The following is an 8,567-nucleotide window of genomic DNA, read 5'->3' on the forward strand; positions in this document are numbered from 1 at the left end:
TTGTCATAGACAGGTCTCATGAATAAAATTTAGAGCATTTCACAAGAACCGCTTCTGAAATCTGAAGACAGAAGGCATACAAGGCACCTAGGTAGGTAGATAGTCCAAGGCAAGACGAAAGGGGACTCAGGGAACTCTGGTCTGTGGTGGGCGAGGTGGGGGCAGCCATGCAGGAAGCCCCGCGCCAAGGCGCCGCAGACTTTATTTTAGTGAATTCGACATCGACCCAAAGTCGACCGCGGGGCACCATCTCTGCATCGCCAGAGCGTCGACAACCCTCGGAGGATTTTTCCCCCTTTGCGACGACTGACTGAAGACCTGATCTTTGACCGAATACTACAGAATCAAACCATGTCTGGTTCCCGGGACGGCTGGGCTTTGATGCCCCTGCTCAACGGTAGGAGAATCTGCCCTTCTTGCCCTTCTTAGTCCACCTAGCCAATCGACTCGTGCGCAAAGTTGCTGACATTGCTACCGAAATGTTCCAGACCTCCACGATGCATGGCAGCAGGTTCGCGTCCCTGTGCTGCTCGTCGTCGCTCTCGGCCTCGTCGGCCTTCGAATCTATCTCCAGGTCACCGGCGAAAAACCCGAACAGCTCAAGGCCCTGCCCAAGAAGCTCGCCGCCGACGAGACAGTCGCCGAGAAGGCGGCCCTCGCGCGCGATGCGAAAGCCGAAAAGCCCCCCGTCGTCGTCGCTGAAGCCTCTGGCGCACCCAGAGCACCCAAGACGACCAGCGGCCCGAGGCGAGTCAAAGGCGGCGTCGTGCGCCGCAGGTCCTCAGACGACAACGTCGACCAGCCGCCGCGCCGCATCCAGCCGCTCATCTTCTTCTCGAGCATCACGGCCACGACGCCCAAGATTGCCAAGCAGTTCGCCGAGGACCTCGGGCGCGACATGCACAAGGCGGCGCCCGAGACGCGCTGCACGTTCGAGGCGCCCGAGCTCCTCGACCTCGCCGAGGTCGACTTTGACGACTACTTCGTCACGCCGCCCCCGGCCAAGGGCGACGTCGAGCTGCTGTACCTGTTCCTGCTGCCGAGCTTCAACATTGACACCATCAACGACACCTTCCTCGAGCACCTCAAGGAGATCCACCACGACTTTAGGATCGACACGGCCCCGCTCGCCCCGCTGCTCGGCTACTCCGTCTTTGGCTTTGGCGACCGCGAGGGCTGGCCCAACGAGCAGGAGGGCTTCTGCTTCCAGGCGAAGGAGCTCGACAAGTGGATGGCGAGGCTGACGGGCAGGAAGCGAGCTGCGCCCGTCGGCATGGGCGACCCCAAGACGGACTACGCCGAGCGACTGGCGGAATGGTCCGAGGGTATCATCGAGATTCTGGGCCAGCTGGCGCGCACGGGCGGTCTTGGCGAGGGCATGCCGGGCAGCGGTGCGCCTGTCGAGAGCGACGAGGAGGATGCTGACGAGGAAGACGACGATGAGACCCTGGTCGAGGACGGCGAAGCCAAGCCGGAGAAACTGAAGAATAGCAAGAACCTCGAAGACGTCGAGGATCTGGGCCGCATCATGAAGGACTCCAGACCCGACTCGGTGCCGGCTAAAGGAAAGGGGGCGCCCATCGCTGTCGACTTTACGACCTACGGCAAGACGGCGGCCAAGAAGGCGGCGCCCGCTCCTCCGACGGTCAAGGAGATGGTGCCCAGAAACTCGCCCACCTATGCCTCGCTCACAAAGCAGGGCTACACCATTGTCGGCTCACACTCGGGCGTCAAGATCTGTCGGTGGACAAAATCGGCCCTGCGCGGTCGCGGGTCCTGCTACAAGTTCTCGTTCTACGGCATCGCCTCGCACCAGTGCATGGAAACGACGCCGTCGCTGTCCTGCTCCAACAAGTGCGTCTTCTGCTGGCGCCACGGCACGAACCCGGTCGGCACGACGTGGCGCTGGGTCGTCGACCCGCCCGAGGACATTTTCAACGGCGTCAAGGCGGGCCACTACCAAAAGATCAAGGTGCTCCGCGGCATGGCGGGCGTGCGCGCCGACCGGTACGCCGAGGCGCTGCGGATCCGCCACTGCGCGCTGTCCCTCGTGGGCGAGCCCATCTTCTACCCGCACATCAACGAGTTCCTCGCCATGCTGCACGCCGAGCGCATCTCGTCGTTCCTCGTCTGCAACGCGCAGCACCCGGACCAGCTCGCGTCGCTGCGCGCCGTCACGCAGCTCTACGTGTCCATCGACGCCGCCGACAAGGAGTCGCTGCGGCGCATCGACCGGCCGCTGCACCGCGACTTTTGGGAGCGCTTCATGCGCTGCCTCGACATTCTGCGCGAGCGCCGCCTCAAGCAGCGCACCGTCTACCGCCTGACGCTGGTCAAGGGCTTCAACGTCGACGACGAGGTCGACGGCTACGCCGCCCTCGTCGAGCGCGGCCTGCCCTGCTTCATCGAGGTCAAGGGCGTCACCTACTGCGGCACCTCGACCGCCTCCAACGCCGGCCTCAGCATGAGCAACGTGCCGTGGTACTGGGAGGTCTGCGACTTTGTCAAGAAGCTCGAGGCGCGCCTCGCCGACAAGGGCCTCCGCTACGGCATCGCCGCCGAGCACGCCCACAGCTGCTGCATCCTGCTGGCGAGCGACCGCTTCCGCGTCGACGGCAAGTGGCACACCACCATTGACTACCAGCGCTTCTTCGAGCTGCTCGAGGAGAGGGGGCCCGACGGCGACTGGCGCGCCGAGGACTACATGGGGCCCGCGACGCCCGAGTGGGCCACCTGGGGCAACGGCGGGTTCGACCCCCGTGACGACCGCGTCGACAGGAAGGGCCGGAAGATTGAAGCCAAGTGAGTATTTTGCAACCTAAAAGTCAAAAAGGAAGTTCAAAAAAGACGATTCATGACAACCTCACGTATATGCCCCCGAATGCCCATGGTCCCTGTGAACAATGACAGCAAGATGGCGCCAATCGAAAACAAAAACTTGACAACCTGCGCACGACGCATAGTAGGGCAATTAAACGTGTATTGTCCGCGGATGCGCCGCCTCGGGCTACGCATACCCTTTCACTTTTTGACAAAACTCCCTCCCCTACCTTCTCCCCCAATCATCAGTATACAGTTGGCTACCACGCGGGCGTCTCCTCCCCGCGGGTCCCTCTATCAAACAGCGCATTCGGCTGGTATGGTACAATCAAAGACGTCGTAAATCCTTGTGGGTCAGGATTGCCCTGAATGCCGGCTATCGCTGAGAAACATGCTGCACGAGGGGGTCGTTCCTGCGATGTCCGGCTTCGGAGTGGGTGTTTTGTTTTTTTGGGCGGTGGTACAGAGTGGAGGAGTTGGATCGTTCGGGCCAGGCCCTTCGAGGTGTGTTCGACGGGAACGACCCTGGATTTCGTGGACGTCACGGGCGCTTTAGTCGAGTCCGACGGTGGGCATGTCGGACAGGTTAGGGCCGCTGCTGCCGGTGTAGGAGCCCTGGCCGCCGGAGCTAATCTTCAGATCAGAGTCGGAGGCGATCATCTCGGCGAGGATGTCGAGAACGGGCTGTGGTGCGATTAGCGTCTGCAAGCGAATTCGGTTCAAGTCACGATAAGAGTGGTCTCGCATACCTTGGGGACCGTCTTGTCGTAGATGCTGATCAGGTCGTTGGGGGTAGGGTAGACCTTGAGGCCCTTGTAGAAAGCAAGAGCGGCCTCGACGACGTGGTTGGCTATTGTTTCGCAGCGGTCAGCTTCCGATCATGCTGCTATCCATCTTTGTAGCCAGGCTGGCCCAACGGGGGCAGAGAAGCAATGGCAAACTCACGATCGGCGGCCAGAGTCTCGCCCTCGGAGACCTGTTGCAGGAAGTAGGCCTCGCGGCCCTCGACATCCTCGGGGAAGCCCTCCTCCTTAGCCTGGACAACGGCCTGGGCGATAGCCTGACGCTGGCGGACGGTCTCGAGCTGGGCCTCCTCCTTCTCGGCGCGGTGCTGCTTGCGCTCGTTGCGGCGGAGGTCACGACGGAAGTTGGCGTTGGCGCGGCGCTGGTAGTCGAAGTAGAAGAGGTAGGCTGAAGAGGTGCATGCCGGTTAGCGGACGATGGCCTTGTGTGTAGAGTGGACGGTCCATGTGACAACGAGGCGCATGGTGCTTGTGATACCAGAGACGACGCAATGTAGACAGCCAAGGAGCTGCTTGACGGTTGCTGATGATGCCTCGGCCGAGCTCTCATGTACTTCCTCAAGCCCTGGTAAGGAGGCTGATAAGAAACTTACCAACAACGCCGGTCGCGGCAGCGGCGACGGATGCCGTCACTATCGTGGATGATTGAACCATGGTGAAATGAAGATGGAACGAAGGGGCCTCGAAAGAAAAAAAAAAGACGGTGACGAGAAATCCAAGCGGTGGATGATCGATGGCAGACGTCGGAGCGGACTCGGTCTAGGAGCTGGTCGTCAAAGAATTAAGGGTGGTGACGAGATGGGGGAGCGTCGGGGGGTGATAGGTCGAGTGTCGAGAAATGAAGCTGGTTTATCGGCCAAGCACTCGGTAAGGCGCTCGATTGATGGAGCTCTGTTACCAATTTTTTTAGTTGGTCTTGAGCCGGGGTCTCGCGCGTCAGTGCAGCACCACGCCAGCGAGGCCTTGTCCGATGCATGTGTGTTCGGCTAAACATCGCCAAAACCGTGAGCTCTGGCAGAGAAACATCCACGCCGACCCACGGACGCTGGACAGCCTGTACTGCAACTAAAGGTACCTTACCTACCTCCTGTACAGAGGGTACAGAGGGTACAGGCTACTGACCCCCGAAAGCTGTTCCCCACACAGGCCGAGCCTGAGCTGCCAGAGCTCAGTCAACAACGACCCCCGGTCCTGACGAAACACGACCTAACTGCCACCCTATTCAACCCCAGGTTGATGCGTCTCGTCAATGCCACCACGCCGGAAGTGAATGTGAGCAGTGGCATCTCGATCACCACCGACGAGCTCGCCTCTTCCGTTCCACAGCCTCCGGTCCAACACTCACCCGTTCGGCCCATCCAATGTCCTCCGAACGCAGTAGGATCTCCCTGAGATCAGGCCCCCGGCGGAAGGGGGGTCGCCCAACCATCAGCGCCCCGAGACAGATCTCTGAACCCATCCCACAGAATGGACCGTCTCCCTTGCGCAATGCGAATGGCCCTGCCAGTGGCCCGGCCCTGCGACCCATCAATGAGGCACCGCCGCCTCCCCAGCAGCGCCAGCGCCCTCCGATTCAGCCTGGCGGAGGTAATGCGGTAGGTCGAATTGAACATGAGAGACCATGCCCAGAAAGCTGACGCGTGCTTTGGACATAGACCTCCGACCTGGTCAAACGACGATACTCAACGCGCTTTGGCAACTTTGCCGAGGCAGGCTTCGACGTCAACAACCCCCCCGTGCCCGCCTTGCCCACTCTCGACAAGTACGAGTCTCGCGAGAAGCGCGGAGGGCCTCCACCATCTAGAGGTGGCGCGGCACCCGCGATCGACCTGAAGGCTCTGCGAGACCCCAATCTCAACGCCGATCAATGTGGGAAGATGATGCCCCATCGTTCGCGACTTGACCACTGACCAAATGCTTCTCAGATGTCGCCGGACTGCTCAGTGATGCAACCGAGGACCAGATTCAGGAGTACCAGGACTCCCTTCGACAGCTCAAGGCAAGAGCCCAGGCCGATCTCCAACAGAATGTGATGCAAAACCGCACCCAGTTCATCAAGATTGCCCACGAAGCCGACAAGCTGAAGGATGAGATGCGGACGCTCCGAAACCTCATGGCCGAGTTGAAGGCCAACACAACCTCTCTCCGCGCAGCAGCGGGTGGTCGGAACGAATCAACCAGCCTCAATGGCGAGCTGTCGACGGGCCTCAGCAAGAGGGACAAGCGCAGCTCCGTAGCCGACCGCAGCGCCTTGTGGAACTCGCAGATGCAGGCCCTTTACAAGAACGTCGAGGGGACGCAAAAGTTCCTGCCCAACGCCCCCGGTCGTCATGTCATACAGAACGCCGGCCAGTGGATCGAACTCGACAATGCCACCTACAAGTCCCGGCGCGCCACACAGATCTTCTTGCTGAATGACCACTTGCTTATCGCGTCGCGCAAGAAGCGCAAGACCGACGGGCCGCCCCGTGAGGGACAAGGCAACATCATCAAGCTGGTTGCAGACCGGTGCTGGCCCCTCTTGGACGTGGAGGTCTTCGACATGGCTGGGTCGAGCGAGTCGTCCAGCACGAGGAGCAAGCTGACAGACGCCATTCGCGTCCGAGGCAATGGCCAGGAGTCTTTCATCTACCGCACGGAGAAACCGGACGATCCCGACAAGCCGTCCCTGCTTCTGAACATTCGCAAGGCCGTGGAGGAGCTCCGCAAGAGCCTGCAGTCTGAGATGGAGGCCAACAACAAGACCAAGGAGACGATCAACTACTTTGCGTCACGCGACCCGGGGCTGTTGCAGAAGGCTGAGCTCCTGGAGACTCTGTCGGATATCAAGGACATGCGCATCGAGGTGGACGGCAACCAACAGAACCTCCGCTGGGTGGAGGGCCAGATGGACGAGCTCGACATTGAGATTGCGCTGCAACACTTTGAGAATGCCGTTGAGAGGGTTGAGAAGCTCAAGAAGCTTGCGAGGGGTTTGAAGAGCAACGCCGTGGCGCAGGATTTTATCAATTTCAAAGTCGAAGAGCGCTGCGTCAAGGTGGCCGATATGCTGCTCCGCGAACTCGACATGTACCACAACATGGCCACCAAGACGAGGCGCATCGTGTCATGGCTGACAAGACTCGGCTACGAAGACCGTGCGCGCGAGTCGTACCTCCTGGCGAGGCACAACGTGATCCAGCATCGATCAAGGTCAGTCAAGTTTGCTGGTAGCTGAACCATGCACCCATGCTGACCCAGAATGCCAGGCAATGCACGTTCCAGGGCGACCTTCACCAGTACATCTGGGAGATCTCGTTCTGCTACTTTACGCTCATCAAACACACCGTCACCGTTTACCAATCTTGCTTCCCGCCGCCCATGATGAGCACTTGCGTCAAGTGGGCCAAGGAAGAGGTGGAGGCCTTCAACCTGATTCTTTCTCGCCAGCTCAGCAGCACGGAGCGCGACGGCAAGGTGTGGTCCGAGTGCATGGATCGCGCGCAGAAGCACGCCTCCATGCTGGCCGAAGTTGGCTTGGACTTCAAGACAATGGTCGGCCAGGAGCTGCGTGAGTTTAAGCGGTCAGATAGCCCAGTAGGCCTGGGCTTGGAGTGAGGGATCTGGAAGGCGCATGAGGGGCCTTGGAGGTGCTGTATGAGCGCGAGGCTCGATATTTGTCGATGTCTTCCAACTCTTATCATGATTCTATGCAGCCTCTGTTCAATCTAGCCATGTCATCGTCAAATGAAAACACTTGTTGATAGGGCAGTCTGCTGGAATGATGTCCTCTACAGCGATGCTGGGTGTGAGGGTTTCAGGGGCACATCAGGGGTTGGTGCCAGCCGAGGGCAGCTGGCGCATTTTGAAGCTCCCTCGCGCGCATCAACGCGTCTCTGACGCCCCATCTTTTCAACCTCACCTCTTAGACGGCTGTTCCAATCTCATAGCTGTCCAGACTTGACGAACAAGACTGGGAAGCTGTGCTGTTCTTACCAGACAGACAATTGGAGGTTTCTACGACGGTCAAGGTAATAACTTCCCCTGTCCATGATTGCGTTCGCCTCGGCCCAGCCTTATGAGTGCTTCCTACCCCATTGTGAGCTTGGCATATCCTGCGATGAGTTCGCATGCCAATCTCATCTCCAAGTGAGCACTGGCTTAGCTTCGAGCCATCAGCCTCTTAGTCACGCAATCCAAGCACCATAATGAGCCGCTCGCATCAAGTAAAAACGAGAAGCTTCTTGACCGCATCACTAATGAGACCTTCAGATCCGATCCCGTTACCACCAGCTCTCTCAGTCCCACCGCTTCCTCGCCGCCATGCCCTACAACACCACAGCCATCCCTCCCCGCAAGGAGGTCACGGGCCAACCGGCCCTGCCCCGTACGTCCACCAGCTCTCACGACCGATCAAAGCAGCCAGCCAGCTAGACAGAGCACTAACAAGGCCGTCCCCAGTCGCTCGCGTCAAGAAGATCATCGCTCAGGACCCAGACATCAGCATCTGTTCCAGCAACGCAGCATTCATCATCACAGTCGCCACGGCACGTGCAAAACAAGATCCTCGCTGATGTGGCGATTCGACGCAGTCAGCTGCTAACAGGGCGCAGGAGATGTTCATCCAGCACCTCGCCAATGAAGCCCACAACCAGGCCAAGCTCGACCGGAAGCCCCGCCGCAACGTGCAGTACAAGGACCTAGGTACGTCCTCTCTCGGCGTGCTTCAGTACACGTTCTCTCGCAGTGATGGGCCGCGATTTTGATCGCCAAAGGTAGCATTAAACTAACAGAAAGGTCGGGGGGGGTGAAAAGCCAACGCCGTCGCGCACAATGACAATCTCGAGTTCCTCGAGGACGTCATCCCCAAGACGACAACGTACAAGAAGATCAAAGGCCAGGCCCAGGCGACTCGCGCCGCGTCGCCGGCGAAAAGGTAGCGCCGACGAGACGCTGCCCGCGCTG

At 59.7% G+C, this 8,567-nt stretch overlaps 4 protein-coding genes across 4 annotated transcripts; 3 read left to right on the forward strand and 1 right to left on the reverse strand.

The window, feature by feature from the left end:
* Nucleotides 1-351: 351 nt before the first annotated feature.
* On the forward strand, nucleotides 352-2,806 carry VDAG_00534 (tRNA wybutosine-synthesizing protein; the record flags this gene model as incomplete). Its single annotated transcript, XM_009651911.1, has 2 exons — nucleotides 352-397; nucleotides 489-2,806. The coding sequence occupies 2 exons, from the start codon at nucleotides 352-354 to the stop codon at nucleotides 2,804-2,806; spliced, it is 2,364 nt and encodes a 787-aa protein (XP_009650206.1).
* A 566-nt stretch (nucleotides 2,807-3,372) lies between these two features.
* Nucleotides 3,373-4,277, reverse strand: VDAG_00535 (mitochondrial import receptor subunit tom-20; the record flags this gene model as incomplete). Its single annotated transcript, XM_009651912.1, has 4 exons — nucleotides 3,373-3,504; nucleotides 3,570-3,670; nucleotides 3,766-4,011; nucleotides 4,217-4,277. The coding sequence occupies 4 exons, from the start codon at nucleotides 4,275-4,277 to the stop codon at nucleotides 3,373-3,375; spliced, it is 540 nt and encodes a 179-aa protein (XP_009650207.1).
* A 707-nt stretch (nucleotides 4,278-4,984) lies between these two features.
* Nucleotides 4,985-7,220, forward strand: VDAG_00536 (exocyst complex component EXO84; the record flags this gene model as incomplete). The annotated part of the gene is made up of 4 exons (XM_009651913.1): nucleotides 4,985-5,218; nucleotides 5,279-5,492; nucleotides 5,549-6,815; nucleotides 6,872-7,220. The coding sequence occupies 4 exons, from the start codon at nucleotides 4,985-4,987 to the stop codon at nucleotides 7,218-7,220; spliced, it is 2,064 nt and encodes a 687-aa protein (XP_009650208.1).
* A 705-nt stretch (nucleotides 7,221-7,925) lies between these two features.
* On the forward strand, nucleotides 7,926-8,542 carry VDAG_00537 (uncharacterized protein; the record flags this gene model as incomplete). Its single annotated transcript, XM_009651914.1, has 4 exons — nucleotides 7,926-7,989; nucleotides 8,064-8,140; nucleotides 8,216-8,306; nucleotides 8,418-8,542. The coding sequence occupies 4 exons, from the start codon at nucleotides 7,926-7,928 to the stop codon at nucleotides 8,540-8,542; spliced, it is 357 nt and encodes a 118-aa protein (XP_009650209.1).
* Nucleotides 8,543-8,567: the final 25 nt, after the last annotated feature.

The sequence above is a fragment of the Verticillium dahliae genome, genomic scaffold (assembly GCF_000150675.1).
Source record: "Verticillium dahliae VdLs.17 supercont1.1 genomic scaffold, whole genome shotgun sequence".
In the NCBI taxonomy this organism is placed as follows: Eukaryota; Fungi; Ascomycota; class Sordariomycetes; order Glomerellales; family Plectosphaerellaceae; genus Verticillium; species Verticillium dahliae.